The following is a 19,709-nucleotide window of genomic DNA, read 5'->3' on the forward strand; positions in this document are numbered from 1 at the left end:
TCTGGATGGTTAATTTCCAAGCTGAGAGACTTCACTTAATGTCCCTGCCTTGGCTGACCCGCTCGACTTAGGGAGCCCGGCCTGCTTGCCCGTTTCCAACCCAGTGAACGAGCAAAAGCACAAAAGCCAGCTGAACCTGGACTCAATCTCTCCCTTTCTTTTTTGTCTTTTTTTTCGCTTGGGGGACTTGACCCTCCTCCTGACCTGGTCTTTCTGCCTCAAAGAGAGAGAATCGAGTGCGGTGAGTAATGAGCCCATGTGATATGTTTGGGGGGACTGGGAGGGGTAGGGGAACTGAGGGCTCCTGACCTGGCAGCTGGCTCCCAGAACTGCCCTGGATTCTTTGTTGTGGTTCATAGGGGGAGGCATTTGTTTATTTGTACCCAGAGCCAGGAGTTGGTGATGAAGCTTTGATCCAGACTTGGAGAGTGGGGTTGCTGTGACCAGTGCAGAATGACCTTGGGTGACCTTGGGCTGGGGGGAAGTTCGTACTCTCAACCTTTGGTACATCATTTATCAAATGAAGAGCTGAATGATCCCTAACTCCCTTTTATAAAAGAGATGATTAGCCAAAGAGGTCAGCTGGCCAGTCCTGCTGCTGCCAAGAGAGTTTGTGGAATCACTGGACCCCGGTCTCCCACGTCCCTGGACTGAAATTTTCACTCCACCCTCCACACTTGCCTCTTCATGAGCCTGTATTCTCCTCAGTTCCTCTGAACTCCTGAGACAGCTCCCTGCTCTGGGCTTTAACTCGGTTTAGGAAAGTACTAGTAAGGGAGCTTGAAGGCCAAGCCGCCTGCGTGTCTGCCAGCTCCCGAGATTTGCTGTAAATCTTTCTGATCACACTGAGGCTCAGAGGTTCTGTTTCAAGTGAATAAGCTTTTTGAATAAGCACGGTGGAAGCTGGATAAAAAAAATCCTCCAGCGATTAGCAAAGCTATTTTATTTCTCATCGCCATCCTTGTATCTTGGGCCATCTAATCTTTTAGGAGAGCTTTGGTTATTGCCTGGTGTTAACTAGGACCTGGAAGGTCAGGGAGTTAACGAACCATCTCAACAGCCTCTTCCTAGGGCACTTCCCCTTCATCCCAACCTACCTTCCCTTCCGAGCCCTTCACACAGACTGACTGTTTATAGTGATGCTCAGAAATGTAGGCTCACATTTGGGGCCTGGAATGGCTGGGTTCCTAAGAAAGTACTCACTGGAGGGGAAAATCCATTTTGAATGTTTAAGAGCTGATCCTCAAGTGTTGACCTTTTTGAAGAGGTGGCTTGCAGAAGACCCCTCAAAGCTTAGACCTGACCCTAGCCCTGTGGGCCAATGGGTAACTCCATTGCTCGCAGAGCCTCCTTGTTGTTAGGTGCAGTTGAGTCAGCTCTTGGCTCCTAGAGACCCACACATGCTGAGTAGAACTGCTCCCGAGGGTTTCCTAGGCCTGTCTTCACAGGTACCTGAGTGTGGGTACAAACTGCCAATTTTGGCTCATAGTCAAGCACCTTAACCGTTCACATCACCAGGGATGTCCTTTTTTTAAAAAAAAATGTTTTATTGTGAATTATGTGATAGTTTACATGGGAGAACATTAGCTTTACATTCATCCTATCGTTTATCGTTTCATTGCCATGGTTACAATCCCCTCCATGCATCATCAACCAACCACAGGGTATATACCCTGCAAGCCTGCACCCCCGCCCACCCGGTCGTCAGCAGACAGCCCCTCTCCCTCATTGTGTCTAAAGTCCCCAGCTGCTCCATCTCTCCACGTCATCGTCTCTGCCTCCATCTCAGGCATCACTACTTCTCTGGGTAGGGTCCCACTCTCCACTTTTCTCCCTTGATGGTCCCAGGGATCTCCTTTCATCAGTAACGTGAGGAAATTCCTGCCCAGCCAACCTCTCGGCTTTGTTGGGGAAGACCCACTTAGAAGAACAGGACTCGGCATCCAGGAGGTCCACGTGGTTAGCAGTGACTGACCACAGAGTGACATCTTCCTCCTCATCATTTCTATTTACTCTCATCTCTGCGTCCCAGTCTGTGAACACTTTATGCCAAAAGAAACCTTCAGAAAGTCCCCAAGCTGAGATCTCTGCCTCTCTCCCTGGTGTCTTTGCATAGCAACCTCCCAGAGCAGGTTCTTAGAGAATGTGATGTGAATGAGTCTGAACAGACAGACAGCATCCTGGCTGGGGCGGCCGGCTACCCGGACCAAGTGCCTGTGGCCTTGGAGTCGGAATGGGTGTAGACTGAAATCCCCAGCCCTCTGGAAACCAGGTTGTCAACAGATGAGACCACAGCAGGAAGGACAGGGCTCTGTCGGAGCGGGAGGGGGCTGGTGGAGGGGCTGGAAGTGGTCCCGGAGGGGTTAGTCTGGAGTCTAATTAGAGGTAGCTTCATTCATATTTCCTTGCCTAGCTGAAGCAATAAAAAATACTTAGTTTTTTGGCTGCCTGCCAGGCAGAGGCGAGCTGGATCGATGCCGCTAAATGCCTGACATAAAATGCCTGACATGACTCGCTGGTAGTGGCAAGGAGAAGAAAGAGCCCCCTGTTCTCCGAGCCGCGGACCAGGTCTTGAGGAGAAACTCCAGCCGCCGCTCGCCCCCCTTTCTGCCCGCCTGCCCAAGAGGGGCTGGAAGCATTTCTGCTTAGCACGGGGTGGCCGCCACCGTGGGAGGAAATGAAATGAAATGACGGTGATTTTTCTGCCGGCGCTTGCAGCAGCTAATTGAATTGCGGCTCTGCGCCCATCGCCGCGCTCCTGCATGGCTGTGGGGAAGGTTGAGCAGCAGTTCTATTATAACCTCCATTTTTTCTTCAAGGCTTGATAACTCTGCCATTTTAATTTGCTCCAGGCAGAAACTTGGCAGGGAAGGGCTGCTCAGAAGCCGGCTTAGGAAAGGAAATTAAGTTCTGTGGCTGGTGCCCGCACCCGTCCCTCCAAACAAACCGCTCTGTGGCTGGCCTACCTCATGACCTTTTCCTTCCCTGAGCCAGAATGAAACACCTCTTGGCAACCCCATGTGTCAGAGAAGAACTAAGGTTTTCATTGGCTGATTTGGGGGAAAGTAGATGGCCACGCCTTTCTTCCAAGTTGCCATTGGGTGGTCTAAAACTGCCAACTTTTTGTTTAGTAGCTAACAGCCCAGACTTAACCGACTGCACTGCCCCCAGAGACTCCTGAGCCAGCAGTGGAGTCGGACACAATGGAGAGAAGGAATACGTGAAACTTCATCCTACCTGCCATACCTCCTCAACCCTCACCTCCTTGGGGTTTTGTTGTTGTTTAATGTTTAATTGTGGATTGAGTGAAGATTTACAGAGCATATCACCAGTTGTCTATTCAACTATTCATACGCACTTTGATGTGTTTCATCCCACTGATGACAGTCCCCATAATGTGAGATCGCTTAGTCCAGTTCCTGCCTGGGTTTCCTGTTTCCATTCCTCCTCCTTTCCCAACCCTTCTGAACTTGATCCTCAGGCAAATGCTGCTCTTGGTGATCTCAGATGGTTGATGATACTAAAGTGCGAGTTTCTCCTTAATGGTGTCGTTCCCTTTATAGACCTGGCGACTGTTTGGCTGAAAATTGAGCCATGGGGGGTGACTTAATTTCCAGACCTGAAGGGGGCCCGGGACCAGGGGCCATAGTCTCAGGGGTCCCCCTGCCTCGTTCTGATGCCCTCCCCTTCTGCAGAGATACCCCTCTGTGTGTCTGCTTGGCGTCCATGGTGCCTGGGGCTGGCTGCTGGGCCGACTTTCCTTCCCTCCAGCTAGACTGTAAGCTCCTAGAGGCTGAGTCTACCCTGATGTCCAGCACAAGTTCTGACCGGGCAGGTGCTCAGACAGTGTGGAGGAGGGATAACTGTGAATGAATGATGAAGGTGTAGGTTGGGCTCTAACAAAGGAGTAAACCTCAAGAGGGTTTTAAGGGGGGCATTGCTTCAGGCTTGTGTTTCCTGGTGCCCCTGCCAGTAGCTGCTTCCTCCCTGTGCCCAGTCTGGGAGTTACGACCACCTAGTGTGTGCTGTCCCTGGTCACAGCAGCTCCTGCCTCAGCTGTTTGAACATGTTCCTTATCCCAGGTCTCTGAACCTAAATCCTCTTCGTCCTCTGTCTTATAGTTGGAGGGAGAACTATCATTAGGCTCTTCCTGAGAAATGGGTGGCCCTGGTGTTGCCTCCTTTCCTTCAGAGGGAGGAAGAGGCTTCAAAATGGTGCATTTCATCTCTTCGCAACCCTGGCGTTTCACTAACATGGGCCAGAGCCACACAGTGGAGTCGGGTGTTGGTACAAAACGCCAAGTTGCTGTTCTGTGTGTAGGAATTCCCTCTCAATCACCTGTTCTTCTTGGGTCCAGCAGACAAAGTACTGCTCACGGCCCCAGTGTGTGGGCTCAGATCCATCTTCCAAGACTCGGGGCTGGGGGTGGGGCTTCCACTTGCTCCTTCTTTGAGCCTTGTGCCTGTGGATGAGATACACGTGGCCCCCGACCTATTGCGGCACATTGCATCACAAAGCTGGTGATGATTATCAATGGCATTGTGTCTGAAGATAGTGAGGATGCTGGGGACAGCTTCCAGGGAGCCTAAATCTGGGGATCTGGGCAAGCTGTGCTTGGGCCAAAATCTGCAGAAGACCTGGGAAGTGAGATTCTCTCTCCTCATTGGACAGCTGTGCCCCTAGCACGTAGCTGTGTCTGTCTGTGTGTGAATGACAGCACTCAGCAGTAGATTACCCGAATCCCCTTCTTGCTTCTAGAACAACTTGGTGTCACCGTCGGAAAGCCTGCGGGCTAGTGAGAAGCACCGGGGATCCACAGACTACAGTCTGGAAGCCAAGAAACGGAAAGCAGAGGAAAAGGACAGTCTAAGCCGATACGTACGTCTGGGTGTGCTGGGCACGACGGGCGGGCCACAGGTGGTCAAGGAAGGCGGGGGCTGACGGAGCCTTGTCCTCACATTGTGGACCTGGGGTTGTCCCACCATCACAGGGCATGAGAATGGCTGTTGGGTCCTTCCATACACAGGCCAACAACCCCAGCTTGCTCCGGGAGCTGCCCTGTGTCTACAGACCCCTGTCTATGTGCACCCACTGGGTCACCCAGGCCCCTAGACACAGACTTTCACTTAGACTATGACACCCTCCTGCACGTGAGGCCCGGTGTTTTCTGCCCTATTGGGTAGCATCGCCCATGTGGACGGTGGTCTCTCATCAAGCCCAGCTTCACACATATTACATGCTGAACCCTCAGCTGCGCGTTTGTGAGATGCGCCTAGTTGTCCGCACCCCTGCCATCAAAAAGAGATTATTGCATACTTTCTCGTGGAAAACGAACAGCATAGGAGTGAGAGAAGTTTCTGGCTTCTGAGAGACCAGTTAAAGGGTAGCCTGTGGGGCTGGGGCTTAGAAATGTGATTGTGGGGCAGGTGTGTGGGAGGCTGCCAAGGGGTGTGGAGCGAGGAACCCAGGGCTGGGAGCCTGGTTGGGGACCCTCCCTGACTGGCAGGAAGGTGACTTGGAGCCGGTGTGGCGCTCACTGGAGGGCAGAGGGGTGGAGTTAGAAAGCACATGCACGCTGGGGTGGGGCCTGGTATGGGAGGGGAGACTAAGTCCTCTCACTGACCATTCGGCTTCTCTCTGGCTGCAGGACAGTGATGGGGACAAGAGTGATGATCTCGTGGTGGATGTTTCCAATGAGGTAAGGGCAGGTCTGCCTGCGCGCAGGCCCTAAGGTGGGGAGGGTCGTGTCTCCTGGTCTCTGGGCCACGGGGTCCCTGGGATGCTCTGTGAGAGATCCCAGGGTGGGTTATAACTCTGCTGCCCATGCTCCTCTTGTGGTCTGGAGCAGGGAGGGCTGTGGGCTTGGGCCTCAGCTTCAGGAGAGCAGGAAATGCTGGTGAGAACCTATACCAAGCCCAGGAGCCCAGCCCAGCCACCTGGAGTTAAAGTTCTGGCAACAGGGAACTTGCTTGTGATCTTCAGCAGAATACAGTCTCCCATCTATGGAATGGAGGGATCAGATGTGAAGAACTGCCCGTCTTGGCGCCATGCAGCCCAGCCCCCAGAGCAGGGATGATGTCACCAGTCTTTGAGCCCCGCTCCCATCCCCAGAGCAGGGACGACGTCACCAGTCTGGTTGTTGCTTTCAGTTACCTCTCTCAACATCATTTTGTGTTTTTAGGACCCAGCGACGCCCCGGGTCAGCCCTGCACACTCTCCTCCTGAAAACGGGCTGGACAAGGCCCGTGGCCTGAAAAAGGACGCGCCCACCAGCCCCGCCTCGGTGGCCTCTTCTAGCAGCACACCTTCCTCCAAGACCAAAGACCTTGGTCATGTACGTGGGGTCTGACCCTGGAACCGCAGAGGTTGGGGGAAGACATGGGCAGAGATTTTGTTCCTTCCCAGAAAGTTCCTCAAGGCCTTGTCAGGGGCAAGCCGGGAGTGGTGTGGAAGGAAACTTGGGTTTGGGACAGGGGCTGGGGTAGTGCTTATTGTAGGGCAGAGGGGTGGAGCCGTAAGAATGAAGAGTTGGGGTGTGATCCAAGTGCAAATTCTGGCATTACCACCTCCTGGCTGTGACGCCACAGGTCAAGAGTAGAACTACCCCACAGGGTTTCCGACGGTGCCATTTTTGTAAGTGCAGATCACCCCATGGAGCTACTGGGTGGGTCTGATCTACCTTTCAGTTAGCAACCCAGTGCTTAACCATTGCGCCACCAGGGCTCTAGGGCCCTGTGCCAGCTACAGCTGTTTAACATTGCTGAGCCTTGGCTGCCGCATCTGTAAAATGGGGTTACAGTCCCTGTCAAAAAGCTTGGACAAGGACCAGGAGCCTAGTGGGCAGAGAAGGCTCCTAACAGGATCGCAGATGTTCCGGTGGCCAATGCGCAGCTCTAGGGAGAAAAAAATCTTCACAGCGCATGGTCGCTGCATCTTCCCTTTTCAGAATGACAAATCCTCTACCCCTGGGCTCAAGTCCAACACGCCAACCCCGCGCAACGATGCCCCAACTCCAGGCACCAGCACGACCCCTGGGCTCCGGTCGATGCCGGGCAAACCTCCAGGCATGGACCCGCTAGGTATAATGGGTAGGCATGAGGGAACTTTTTGTGGGGGCTGGGGGGGATCCACCCAGACAGAGGGAGTGTGAGTGAGGTGGGACAGTTCTCAGGGAGGGGTTGGGGGGATCCACCCAGACAGGGAGGGGTTGGGGGCGCTGAGGGGGGATCCACCCAGACAGGGAGGGTTTGTGGGGGCTGGGGGGGATCCACCTAGACAGGGAGGGTTTGTGGGGCCTAGGGGGCGGTCCACCTAGACAGGGAGGGTTTGTGGGGGTTGAGGGGGGATCCACCTAGACAGGGAGGGTTTGTGGGGGCTGGGGAGGGGATCCACCTAGACAGGGAGGGTTTGTGGGGGCTGGGGGAGGATCCACCCAGACAGGGAGGGTTTGTGGGGGCTGGGGGGATCCACCTAGACAGGGAGGGTTTGTGGGGGCTGAGGGGTGGAATCCACCTACACAGGGAGGGTTTGTGGGGGTTGAGGAGGTGATCCACCTAGACAGGGAGGGTTTGTGGGGGCTGGGGGGGATCTATCCAGACAGAGGGAGTGTGAGTGATGTGGGACAGTTCTCAGGGAGGGTTGAGGAAGAGAAGTGGAAGCCGGTACGTTGACACTGATACTAGGGGCAGGCAGGTGTCCAGGGACAGGCCAGGACACTGTTCTGCTCCTGCTTCAGAACCTGCCAGAGCCCTCCTCGGCCCCTGTGGCCTGCTCTGTAAAAAGGTGGGCACTTCTCCCAGCCCTAACCTTCATGGGCCGTGAAGCCAGGCATTCTGGGAGGGTGTTCAATCAGAGGCCTTTTCTGGACTGGGCAGCGTTAGAATGCAGGAAGGACTCCTGGATGGGGGCAGGGCCCACTGCACTGACGCCCGCCTCCCCGCAGCCTCCGCCCTGCGCACTCCCATCTCCATCACCAGCTCCTACGCGGCACCCTTCGCCATGATGAGCCATCACGATATGAACGGCTCTCTCACCAGCCCTGGTGCCTATGCCAGCCTCCACAACATCCCCCCGCAGATGAGCGCAGCTGCAGCCGCCGCCGCCGCCGCCTATGGCAGATCGCCAATGGTGAGCTTTGGAGCTGTACGTAGACCTTTTAGCTCCTTTTGGGGGGTGGATTGGATAATGATCGGGGAGTTGGTGGGATCTGAGTGGCCCTCTCTACTAAAGGGGGGACCCTTAGTGAGGGGCCACAGCTAGGCAGCTCTCTCTATAGAGAGTATTTAAGAGCCAGTGGGGTTTAGCTGAAAAGCACACCTGCATCAGACGGAGCTCGTTCCCAGCTTGCCTGCTGGTGGCCATGGTACCTCCCAGGTGCCCGCCCTGACTAGCCCTACCAATCTGGGAAATGGGCTTGATTCCTGCCTTTCCTTGCTTTTCTGGGGGCAGAAATCCCAAGATGAGTGAAGTGTTTGGTAAATGGGGGCCTTGCTTTAGTATTAGTGAGAAATAGCTAGGGCTTGGGTCTGCATGTGACAGGACCCCCGGGGAGGAGGAGGAGGCAGGACCGCCTCTATTCTGCAGAATTGGGAGAACTGGAGTCGAGGGCTCTGCAATCTCACCTCAGCCCTGCCACTGTCTGGGCCCCTGTTCACGGTGGCACAGTGTGCTGGCCTCGGCTCCTCTGCCTCCCGGGTGTCTCCATAGCTCCCTGGAGCGGGGCGGGGAGCTGACTGCGGGGTGGGGGGAGGGTACGGTGGCATCTCTGGGTAAGGGCTGGCCTTGTTTTGCCTTCCAGGTTGGTTTTGACCCCCACCCCCCCATGCGGGCCACAGGCCTGCCCTCCAGCCTTGCTTCCATTCCTGGTGGAAAACCGTAAGCTTTGGCTTTATTTGTTGCATGCTCCTTGGGGCAGGAGGGGAATAGAGGGGAACACATACCCAGGACCTCCCCAACCCCCTACCACAGGCTTGCCCCGCTGGACTTCCTTGTGGGGCAGATGGCCTCTGCTCTAAGACTCTCTCAGACCAGGTTCCAACCCAGCAAGCAGCTGCCTAACCCCACTCTAAGGGTGTGGAGGATGTCTGAGAGTCCTGGGGACTGGGCAGTAGGCACCCTCAGCTGCCTTGAACCTGGTGCAGCTGCTTTGGGTTCACCTGCTGAACATGGCCCAACACACCTGCTCCTCAAATGCCTCCTCTCCTGGAGAACCTGCTCCCTCCTATGCCCCTCCCCTCCTCGGTGGTAAAGATGACAAGATGGAGCCGCTGCCTCCCGCTGAGAACAGTGCCTGACAGTTACATGTTGATAGATTGTCCTCACTCAGAATCTTGACATTATTACAGAGGGTATCCACGGTAGCTTCAAACAGCAGGCCAGCCAAACCGGCTCCCCACCGGCTTTGATGAAAACACGGCATTCATTTTTGGAGGGGCAAGCAGCTTTCCTATGTAATCTCATGAGCTGCGACTAGGTATCAGCGAGTTGGTATTTGGACCCTCAGTGGCTCTAAAGGGAGGCATGGCATCAGCAGTGGAGGTCAGTGGCAGCATTAGAGGCCAGAGCTGTAACCCCACCTCCGAGTCCCCTGCTGTGAGCAGAGGGCATTGCTGGCTTCGTCGTCTTCTCCCAGGCGTGCAGGGAAATGGCCCTATATGAGCTGTAGATGAGGGTGCTCAGAGAACAGACGTGCCTAGTTGGGGCCCTTGAGGCCCAAAAGCCAAACCCACTGATTTATTATGATCCTCTGTGGGGTTTCCGAGACCAAGTATGTAACAGAGACAGCGTCACCCTTTTTCCCATAGAGCAACTGGTGCTTTTGAAACACTGACCTTATGGTTATCAGCCAAGTGCTTATCCCACAGTACCACTGGGCACCTCGGGTGCTTGTCTAGATCATGTGCGGTTGTTAAGTGCTGTGCGTTGGTTTCGACCCACAATGATCCTGCATAAGGTTCTCGAGAAGCAACTGGTGAGCTTGAACCGCCAATGCGGTTCAAGCCACATTAACCCACAATGCCACACCAGAACTCCCTAGTGCATTATTGGGCAGACTATTGCTGGCACATCAGGAGACATCCCTGGCTTCTCTTGTGAAGGTGGAAGACTTGGCTTTCATGATCCATCCTTGTTCGCTACAAGGCTAGAGCGAAGTTCCGGCTGTGATATGAGAGTGAACCCTCACACACAATCCATCTTGCTCTAAGACACAAGGCCAGGGGCTGAAGCTTCATCAGTTCTGTTGCTTTCTTACATGGACCCTTCTCTTCCCCCGCATCCGTCCAAAGCAGGAGCACAAAGGCCTACACTCCCAACCTCCCTGACCTGCCAGTGCCCGTTTTGATCATGTGATACGAAAGAAGGGCAAAGCAAACAGAGAAGTGAGAACCACTCTCTCTGGAAGATTCTCCCAGTGGAGGTTTGAGGGGAGGCCTCGAGGAGTTAGGGGGTCCTTTCCCCAGGTCAGCCTGTTAGGTTGTTTGTGAATTATGGGGAGAAGTGGATGTGAGGAAGGGATTGTGCTTTGAGCAAGGATGGACATTGGAAGCAAAAGTCAGGGTTGGAATGTTAGGTGCCCCCCACCCCATTCTCGGTAGGCAGTAGTGATGCACACGGAGCTCTGTTTCACTAGGACTCCAGGGGAGGGGTCCATCTTGTGGGGGGTCCTGCTGTAGAATGGAGACCAGAGACTGCAGCATGATGGTTCTTACCCTTCCAGAGCATACTCGTTCCACGTGAGCGCCGATGGGCAGATGCAGCCGGTGCCCTTCCCCCACGATGCCCTAGCAGGCCCCGGCATCCCCAGGCATGCCCGCCAGATCAACACCCTGAGCCACGGGGAGGTTGTCTGTGCTGTCACCATCAGCAACCCCACGCGGCACGTCTACACGGGTGGCAAGGGCTGCGTGAAGATCTGGGACATCAGCCAGCCAGGCAGCAAGAGCCCCATCTCCCAGCTGGACTGCTTGGTGAGGACCCCAGCACCGCGGCACCCCTGAAGGCTGATGTCAGAGCAGGAGAGTCCCGGAGGGTGGCGAAGGTACCCCGTGTACCCCGGAGGGCTGTGGGCAGCGCTCACTGCTGTCTCTTCATCCTGCAGAACAGGGACAACTATATCCGCTCCTGCAAACTGCTCCCCGACGGCCGTACACTTATTGTCGGCGGTGAGGCCAGCACACTCACCATCTGGGACTTGGCCTCGCCCACGCCCCGCATCAAGGCCGAGCTGACGTCCTCTGCGCCTGCCTGCTACGCCCTGGCCATCAGCCCTGATGCCAAAGTCTGTTTCTCCTGCTGCAGCGATGGGAATATTGCCGTCTGGGACCTGCACAACCAGACCCTGGTCAGGTGAGTCTGCCTGACATGAGTGACGGCCAGGAAAGGGAGATGAGGGGGCCAGCCTGAGGGTAGGGTGGGCTGAGAGCAGGGCAATGCCTGCCTGCTGCTCCATGGGGGGCCTGACAGCTCCCACGAGGCTTTGGGAGGAAGGTGAAGTTGAGTGGGTCTGCCGGTCAGTGTAGGTGATGGACGCCCCAGGAGAGCTGACCGTGTGCAGGTCACTCATGGTGTTTCCTAATGTAGGGGCAGTCTAGTATCCGTTGGGTGACAGCCGACAGCAGTCTGCACAGAGCAAGGTCTGTGACAGGCCCAGAAGCTCTATACTGGGGACACTATATATCAGCTGATTTTTGTGACTACCCTCGTCACTAGGCAGGTCCGTGGCTTCAGCTGGGCAATACTTGCAGGTGGAGAGGAAGTCGTAATAGGGACAATGGAGGGGCCAGGAGAGACAGCTGAGGGTCTGTGTTCCCCAGGTGGCAGGGCCAGCCTGCTCCTTTGTGATCCTCCTAGGAGAAAATGATTTAGGGCCTTTGTCTCCCTGCCCCCAACCTCCTGCCCCCTCCTTCTCCAAGAAGCTCCCTGAAGCTCGGAGACAGGCCTGGCTCCCTTCATGGGGCTGCTGGGGCTCACCTGTCCGCCCCCCTTGGTCTTCCTAGGCAGTTCCAGGGCCACACAGACGGGGCCAGCTGCATAGACATCTCGCACGATGGTACCAAGCTTTGGACAGGGGGTCTGGACAACACCGTGCGCTCCTGGGACCTGCGGGAGGGTCGGCAACTGCAGCAACATGACTTCACCTCCCAGGTTCGAGGGCGCACGCTCCCTACTCCCCAATACGTACACAGCAGTGTGTCGTCTTATCTCCCCTCTGAGGTCGCAGTGGTCAGATCAGAGTGTTAGTGTGGAATATGGGACCAAACCCAGCAGTCTGGGCAGGCTTCATGAAGGAAGCAGCAACAAAATTGGATGGATAAGTTTTGAGGTTGGAGTCACCTGACCCTGCTGCTTCATTTGTTTCTGGCTCTGCCCCTACCTCTGTGTTTGCCCTAATGGGATGGGAGTGATGAATGCTACTTCCTAGGTCTGAGGGCAGCCCCTGAAATGAGTCCTCTAAGTCTTAGCCATAAAACTGGCTCATTGACTTCATTTCACAAATGCAAGTATTATTGTTGTTGTTATTGTTGGGTATTTATTATTACCCACTTTAATATTAAACACTTAGATATTTAATATTTTAGTAAAAGCATTAGTCATGGAGACGGTGTAGCTTTGGAGGGGAAATAGCTGTATCACTGTGTTGGAATCTTGTTTCTACTGCTGTGCCTTCTGGGTACCTCAACTTCCTCCCCTGTCAATAAATGATACCTGTACTCCTGGGTTGTTGGGCTTGGGGAGGGCTTATTTTGCAGATGGTAGGGAGGTGTGAGATGGGGAAGGGTACCTGCGTGTGGGCCTCTGGGCACCACCTTGGCTCTGGAAAGCAGGGTGCTGACTATTGACCCCCACCCCCACCTGCAGATCTTCTCTCTGGGGTACTGCCCCACCGGGGAGTGGCTGGCCGTGGGCATGGAGAGCAGCAACGTGGAGGTACTGCACCACACGAAGCCTGACAAGTACCAGCTCCACCTACACGAGAGCTGCGTGCTCTCCCTCAAGTTCGCCTACTGCGGTGAGCCCTGGGGCTGGCTCGTGCCTGCAGAGTCCCCGGCCAGTCCCCCTTTAGGGATCTTATCCTTACTGGCACTCCCTCAGCTTGCCCCTCAGATGCGGGTGTCCCCACTAGGTGCAGGACACCCAGGCCCGAAGCCATTCCTGCTGGCCTGGGGCAAAGGAACAACTCCTTAAAGCCGCCTGGGCAGTTCCTCCAAGGGTCTCTGATTCCTCATAACCCTACATTTGGTGATGTGCCCCCTCACCAACTTACTGTGCCACCCTGGACCCCTCACATACCCTCTGCTGTCCTATGTCTAGATGTCTTTGTAGATAGGGGAAAACTTGGCCCCTGCCCCATATGGTTTTGGGGAGCAGTCAGGAGTCAGCACAAGGGGAACCCAGGCAGAGTGCACCCATGTATCGCTCAGGCTTTGTTGCTTCCATCATTTCCTGCTGCCTTCCAGGGTTGGACCTTCAATGGGTCAGCTGACCTCCATGGGTCTTTTGTGAATCTGATTGCTGAGATGAACTGATTCCTTGTTTTTCCATCCCAATCCTTCCCATCCATGAAAGGCCTCCTCTGCCTGGCCATGTGTCTGTCGTGTGTCTCGCTTGCAAAATGCCTCTTGCTCGTGGACAGTCATGCTAAGCACTGGTTAGAGGTTCACTCTGCGTTTCCATGGCAGCTGGCCTCTGCTGGGCAACTGTGGTGGGCAGGCTGGGGGGCGCGGCTTGCAGCTTGCTTGGAAGGCAGGAGGCCACATGCTGATGATTCTCCACCTCTCTCCTGCAGGCAAGTGGTTTGTGAGCACTGGGAAAGATAACCTCCTCAACGCCTGGAGGACACCTTACGGAGCCAGCATCTTCCAGGTACCAGCCACCATCTGGGCAGCGTGCTGACGGTCAGACCTGCCCTGGCCCCTTCCCTGCCCCACCTGCTGGAGAGAGAAGATGGGGTTGCCAGACATATTTCAGAGGAAACTTAGACCCAGAGGGGCCAGGTGGTACACACTCAACTGCTAAAGGGCTCTGCCCTTTAAGGGTGGAAACGTTTAAACAGGCTATTGTAGGATTTGAACTACAAGGTTGGAGGTTCAAACTCACCAGGCACTCCTGGGAAACCCTATGCAGGGTCGCTGTGATTCGGAACCGACTCCACAGTACCTGACCACAACAAGAACAGTTGTAGGATTTCTGGGGCACTAGAGGCTCAGAGGTGAAATTCTCGCCTTTTGTGTAGGAGACCTGAGTTTGATTCACTCCCATGCACCTCATGTGGCTTCCACACGTCTGTCCGTGGAGGCTTGCATGTTGCTGATACTGAACATGTTGTAGCGAAGCTTCCACACAAACAGGGACTAGAAAGAAAGCCCTGGCAGTGTACTTCTGAGACTCAGTCAGTGACAACTGTCTGGGTCACAGTGGTCTGACCTATACCGGGTCATGGGCCTAGTACAGGATCAGGCAGCTCCATTCTGTTATACCTGGGGTTGCTGAGAGTTGGGAGCCAACTCCAGGGCAGCTAACAACAGCCGCACTGGTAGGAGATAACGTGAACAAAGAAGGATAAAGATGTGCTCTTTGCTGAGCCTTCACCGGAGGCGATATGGTCAGTTGGGGAAACGGAGCAGCCTTTTTTCAGAGCAGTATCATCTGTTCATCTGTAAGCAGATCTCTCAACAACCCAACATAAGGAAGAAGGTCCAGAAAGACAGGAGGGGAAGGAAGAAGCATCTTCAAACTTTTGGAGATCCGAGGCCCAACGCACTGCACCCATGCACACGCTCTCTCTCTCTTGCTCTCACACACACACACACACGCGTGCACTCTCTCCTAGGCCACCAGCCACTTTCTCGCTGTAGGCTGGAGATGTCTTTGGTTCAGTGTGTCACCCACATAACTTTCAGGGTCTCACCCTTTCCTCTGGCAGTTTCATAACAGAGCACAAATCCTGTCAGGACATCATCAGCACAATATCCAGCCTGCTGACTCCTAGTAGAAACGCTTTCCTGTTTTTTAACCTCAGAGCAGAGGCTCATGTTAAAGTGTTGTTATTACCACATCAGACCTTGGGAATGAGCTGTGGCTGGGCTTGGCGGGGTGGGGACACCTAACTGTACAGCTTTGTCTGGGCTGTCTGCTGTGTACTGCTCCAGGTTGGTACTCTAGTCTTGGGAGAGGAGAGGGTGGTTTCATTCAGTCGGTATGAAATGAACCGTGTGGAGTCCTGAGAAAATGAACTGTTCTCTCTCTCTTCTCTCCCCTCACTTTTCCGGCTTCTCCAGTCGAAAGAATCCTCGTCTGTCTTGAGTTGTGACATTTCGGCGGATGACAAATATATTGTAACGGGATCTGGTGACAAGAAGGCCACAGTTTATGAGGTCATCTACTAAACAAGGACTCTAACAGGGCTGTCAAACTCTGGGAGAAACAGACAGTGAGACCCCGGGCACGGGGCCCCCAGAGGATGTGGAGGATGGGCCGCGAGCAGCCGCGCGTTCCAGGCTGCGCCCCTGCAGGCTGCGAGGGCACTCGCCCGTCACGGTTGGGCTCCTGGTATGGATTGACAAGGCTCACAGACTCAGCTGATCGCCTCCTCCTCCCCTACCAATCCTGGCAGATGTTACAAATAGAGTGTCTGGAGGCTCCGGCTCCCCACCGACACCCACACCCCCATAAATCTGTGTCTCTTCTTCCCTTTTCTTTCGACCTGTTTGCCCTTCCCTGCCTGGGCTTGGGGACACTGGAGTGGACCACATTTTTGTGTGTGTGCTGGGGTGGGGGCGGGGGGGGCTCATTTTCCCAATTGTGCAGTGCACAAGATTTGTGACAAATGTAAATAATAGACCCTTGTCTTGGACTGGTTAGTGGGGGAGGAGACCCCCTTCCCATGGGAGCCCCTCACTGTGTATTTTGTCTGCTGTATTTGTAATCCACTCGTAGCGGTGGTGGCGTTTTTTGTTTTTTGTTTTTTTTTTTTTTGGAAAGAAGTTTCCATCTTGGAAAGCGGAGCAGACTTAGATGGGGATAAAAAGAGGAGAAATTTCTTTTGTGGGGAGGGAGGGGAGCCACAGCAGGTAATAAGGTTGCCCATCCGGCACCCCTGGAATGTACGCTTCTGTGCGTGGGTTTGAGGGCTGTCGGGCTCAGTTCCCGACGGGCAGTGCTCGAGAAGTTGCCAGCCTGTGCGTAGCAGCACGAGACAGATTTTCCACCTTCTCCTGTGTGCTGCCCCTGGCCCGCTCTGTCTCCCTCTGTTTCTGTCTGTCCGTCTCTCTCTCCCCTCCTCAGCCGCCGTCTGTCTCTTTGGTGCACACTCGCACACTTGGTTATTGTGAAGAGAAAAGGAAGTTCAAAGGAACCCCTTCTCCAGCCTCCTTGATCTTTGGACACAAACCTATAAAGGGGAAAGCAAGTTAGAGGGAGGCATAGCAACTCAGCTCAGGGAGCTACCAGAGAAAAATAGCAACTGATGTGGGTGCTTTTTTTTTTTTTTTTTTTTTTTTTTTTAATTTGAATAAAAAGAATTAGAAGTGATGTCCTTTTATAAAATGCCTTCTCCCCTTTCCTGCCTGTGCCGCCTTCGGACAAAGTATATATTAGCCTATAGGGTTGCAAGTCTGAAAGGCTTTATCCTACGCAGCCCCGGCGGGTGGGAGCCAGGGAGGGATGGGAGATGGCGCCATTCTCCTCACACTGGTGATTTCTTGTCACTTCCCGTCTCTTACGGGCCCACGGAAGCGCTACTGCTGAGTATTGTCTCCTGTGGATATCACTTTTTGGTACCAAAATGTTCTAAGATGTTAGGGTTGCTTCTTTTGTTGTTGGGTTCCTTCTGTTTTTCGGTCCCGTTTTCTTCTTTGAAAGAAACGTTAAAGGCCACTGTGAGCCCTCCTTGGTGGTGAGCTCTTCTTGGATGTAGCATGTGGAAGATAATTTTTATACTGCATTTTTATGGATTATTTTATAATGCGTGATTCTGCCTGGTGAGGGGGATGGAGGGGCACCACGGCACGCTTCTGTCTTCTGTGAACCTGCTCCCAGGTCCGGCAGCTCCGCTGACAGGGAGAGGTGGTGTGGAGGCATGGTGCTGCTCTATACCTCTGGGGCTCGGTGGGAGGAGGGTCCTCTCGGTCTCACATGCTCATCTGCCACCTCTAGCCACACAGGGGAGGGCAAAGGGAAAAGAAAGTTAACTCCTAAAGAAAAAAGAAAATGAAAGTCATTGTAATGAGCTGTTTTTATATTTTTAAAAGTTACTATTTAAAGGTTGGCTTGATTGTCGCGTCTTAATTGCCTCTCTCCCCAGTTTGTCAGTTCTTTCTTGTCACAAAGAAGGACCCACATCCCTAGACAGAAGCCAGTCTTATTGCCAAGTTGCCTCCCATGCCTCCCCTACCCACCCCCTGAAGGAGTCTGAATGGGGTGTTCTGGAAAGTTATGAGGTGCATAATCCTGAGTCCACATGGTCATCCCAGTGTAGGTGCCTGAGATCTGTAAGCTGGAGAGCTGGGATTTATGGGTAGGTGAGCAGAAGAGAGTTCCTTAAGGTGGATGGCACAGGTCAACACCAGAGTGTCTATACAACTGTTAATGCGAAACTTTTGGGGGGGGGGGGGTGCAAATAAGAAATGCAATGAACTTCATATGCAACTTCAAGTGTCTGAACCGTCTGGACCCTGCAAACCGGCATCTTTTTTTTTAAAGCTTACATTTAAGCTTTGCAAGAAAATCCTCCACCTATAGGTGAGAAAGGTGTGTTCCTAGAGGATCCTGAAGGATGAATTGGCACCAGGGCAGGACTGGATGCAGGTCAGTGCCACCAGAAAGGCTGACCGAAGGGGAGATCTCTAGGACTGGCCCATACTCCAGGGTTCCATGGGCCCATTAATAAATCTCACTAGCATGGCTATCAACGCCTTGCCTTATCAGCATCTGTATTATTAATATACGACTGCCTGCCTGCTGCCATTCACATAAGTAGCAGTGACGGCCTCCAATCAAGCCCAGTCTGCTAAACCTAGGAAATTCAGGGGCCCTGGAGCTGGCGAGGGCATGGTCCTCTCGGCATACAGAAGAGGCTTCCAAGAGGTGGTAGGAGGCCTGGCTTCCCTCGTGGCATGGTCTTGAGTGACAATCCATTTGGACAACAATTGGCTTCACTTTCCAGGCCTGTACTTTGCAGCAGAGGGCCAGATGATAGACCGGGCCAGAATAAAGTTCTGTGTGGGCTCAGGACTGGTCCATTGTGGTGCCAAGATAGGGTTGGAGCTTTCTGGCCCCAGTTGAGTGGCAGAAGGAATAAATGTCTATCCGTGAATACATATATAAATCCAGTCATGTCCTGCTGCTTGTTAAGGGCTGTCAGTTCTGACTCATAGCGACCCAATAGAGGGTTTCTGAGGAGCAACTGGTGAGTTTGAACCACGGATCTTGTGGATCAAACCAACCTTTTAGTCTTGTGCTTATCCTACAGTGCCGCACCCAGTTACTGCCCCAGGCCCCAGGCCCATGTCAAGACCTGTATCCATGGTATTTTTGGAAGCAGATCTGTTGCCAGGCATTTATTTTGCGGCATTTCTGCCTGGACTCCAACGCACCAACCTATTGGTTAGCTGTCCAGTGCTTCAAGTCAGCTCCAACTCAGCAAGCCTATAGGATTTCCAAGGACCTGCCGACTTTGTTAGCACTCCAGTGCTTATCCTACAGCACCACACCAGGACGTGGATTAGTAATCAACTAACTGACCCTCCAGAGAAGGCTAAGGGAATTCTCATTTCTGAAAAGACACACTTCAAAGACTTTGGGGGCTGCCAGGAACAGATAATGGAGTTTCAGGCCTGCCCATGAGGGAGAGTGGGGGGGTACTGCAAGGTCCCTCAGTCTGGCCTGTGTAAGTGGTGCTGGGGACTCATCATTCCTTGGCTCCCCTTCTCTGACTCAAAACTACACCTGCCTCCCCTTCCCCTATCCGCCTCTCCTCACTCCACAGTTCCCATGGTTCCAGCCCCATGGGCAGCATCTGAGAACTTGGGGAGAAAAATCCCCCTTCAGTTCAACTTAAGTCCATCTGCATTTTGACGACTCTGCATATTCAAGTTTATGGAGATTGCGCTAGTCTAAGCCATTCTGTGGTGCACAGGCTGAACAGGACCATGGAGGACCTTGATATTGTAGGTATTGAAAGCAGCTACATGGTCTTTCCTCATGCAAACACTGAAGACCATGCTGATCAGCAAGGGTGTAAGTCATTGTTCCTACAACACACTGACCTGGCTTCTAGCCACTCTGAGTCAGTGCCCCAGTTCTCAGCCCCAGCAGACACAGGGCAGCCCCTACCCTGATCTATAGTTTCTACAGATGAAGTGGCGCTGTGGGATAAAGCACTGGGCTGCATGGTCAGGGGTTCAAGCCCACCAGCTACTCCTTGGAAACCCTATACAGGGGCATTATGAGTCGGGACCAACTCAATGGCACTTAACAACACAGGAAGGTGAGGGATACAGAGATCTGGATCCCACAGCTGGAAGAAAGCTTTTATGTTATGAACTCACCAGCTCATATCCCAGTAAGAAAGAAAAAAAAAAGGAGTGATTTATTTTTCTCCCAAGAACATAGAGTATAGCAAATAAATGTTCTAATGAAAATTTCTAGGCAGAATGAGATTATTAGACACGATTTGATTTATAAGATTAACAAGATAAAAAATGTTATTC

General features: G+C 53.5%; 1 protein-coding gene across 10 annotated transcripts in view; it reads left to right on the forward strand.

Moving 5' to 3' along the window:
• The window catches only part of TLE3 (transducin-like enhancer of split 3 (E(sp1) homolog, Drosophila)), a 60,559-nt gene extending 44,909 nt beyond the window's left edge, over positions 1 to 15,650 (forward strand). For 2 of the 10 annotated variants that reach the window (XM_006866545.1, XM_006866547.1), the window contains 13 exons: positions 225 to 241; positions 4,759 to 4,878; positions 5,648 to 5,698; positions 6,182 to 6,334; positions 6,947 to 7,079; positions 7,943 to 8,127; positions 8,798 to 8,874; positions 10,718 to 10,967; positions 11,099 to 11,346; positions 11,997 to 12,144; positions 12,859 to 13,009; positions 13,787 to 13,863; positions 15,279 to 15,386. In XM_006866545.1, coding sequence (XP_006866607.1) covers positions 225 to 241; positions 4,759 to 4,878; positions 5,648 to 5,698; positions 6,182 to 6,334; positions 6,947 to 7,079; positions 7,943 to 8,127; positions 8,798 to 8,874; positions 10,718 to 10,967; positions 11,099 to 11,346; positions 11,997 to 12,144; positions 12,859 to 13,009; positions 13,787 to 13,863; positions 15,279 to 15,386 — 1,718 coding nt within the window. Of the gene's footprint in view, positions 1 to 224; positions 242 to 4,758; positions 4,879 to 5,647; positions 5,699 to 6,181; positions 6,335 to 6,946; positions 7,089 to 7,942; positions 8,143 to 8,797; positions 8,875 to 10,717; positions 10,968 to 11,098; positions 11,347 to 11,996; positions 12,145 to 12,858; positions 13,010 to 13,786; positions 13,864 to 15,278 lie in introns of all 10 variants that reach the window. The other 8 variants (XM_006866544.1, XM_006866543.1, XM_006866542.1 and 5 more) reach the window with 8 other exon arrangements.
• The last annotated feature ends 4,059 nt before the right edge of the window (positions 15,651 to 19,709 follow it).

The sequence above is a fragment of the Chrysochloris asiatica genome, unplaced genomic scaffold (genome assembly GCF_000296735.1).
Source record: "Chrysochloris asiatica unplaced genomic scaffold, ChrAsi1.0 scaffold00092, whole genome shotgun sequence".
Classification (NCBI taxonomy): Eukaryota; Metazoa; Chordata; class Mammalia; order Afrosoricida; family Chrysochloridae; genus Chrysochloris; species Chrysochloris asiatica.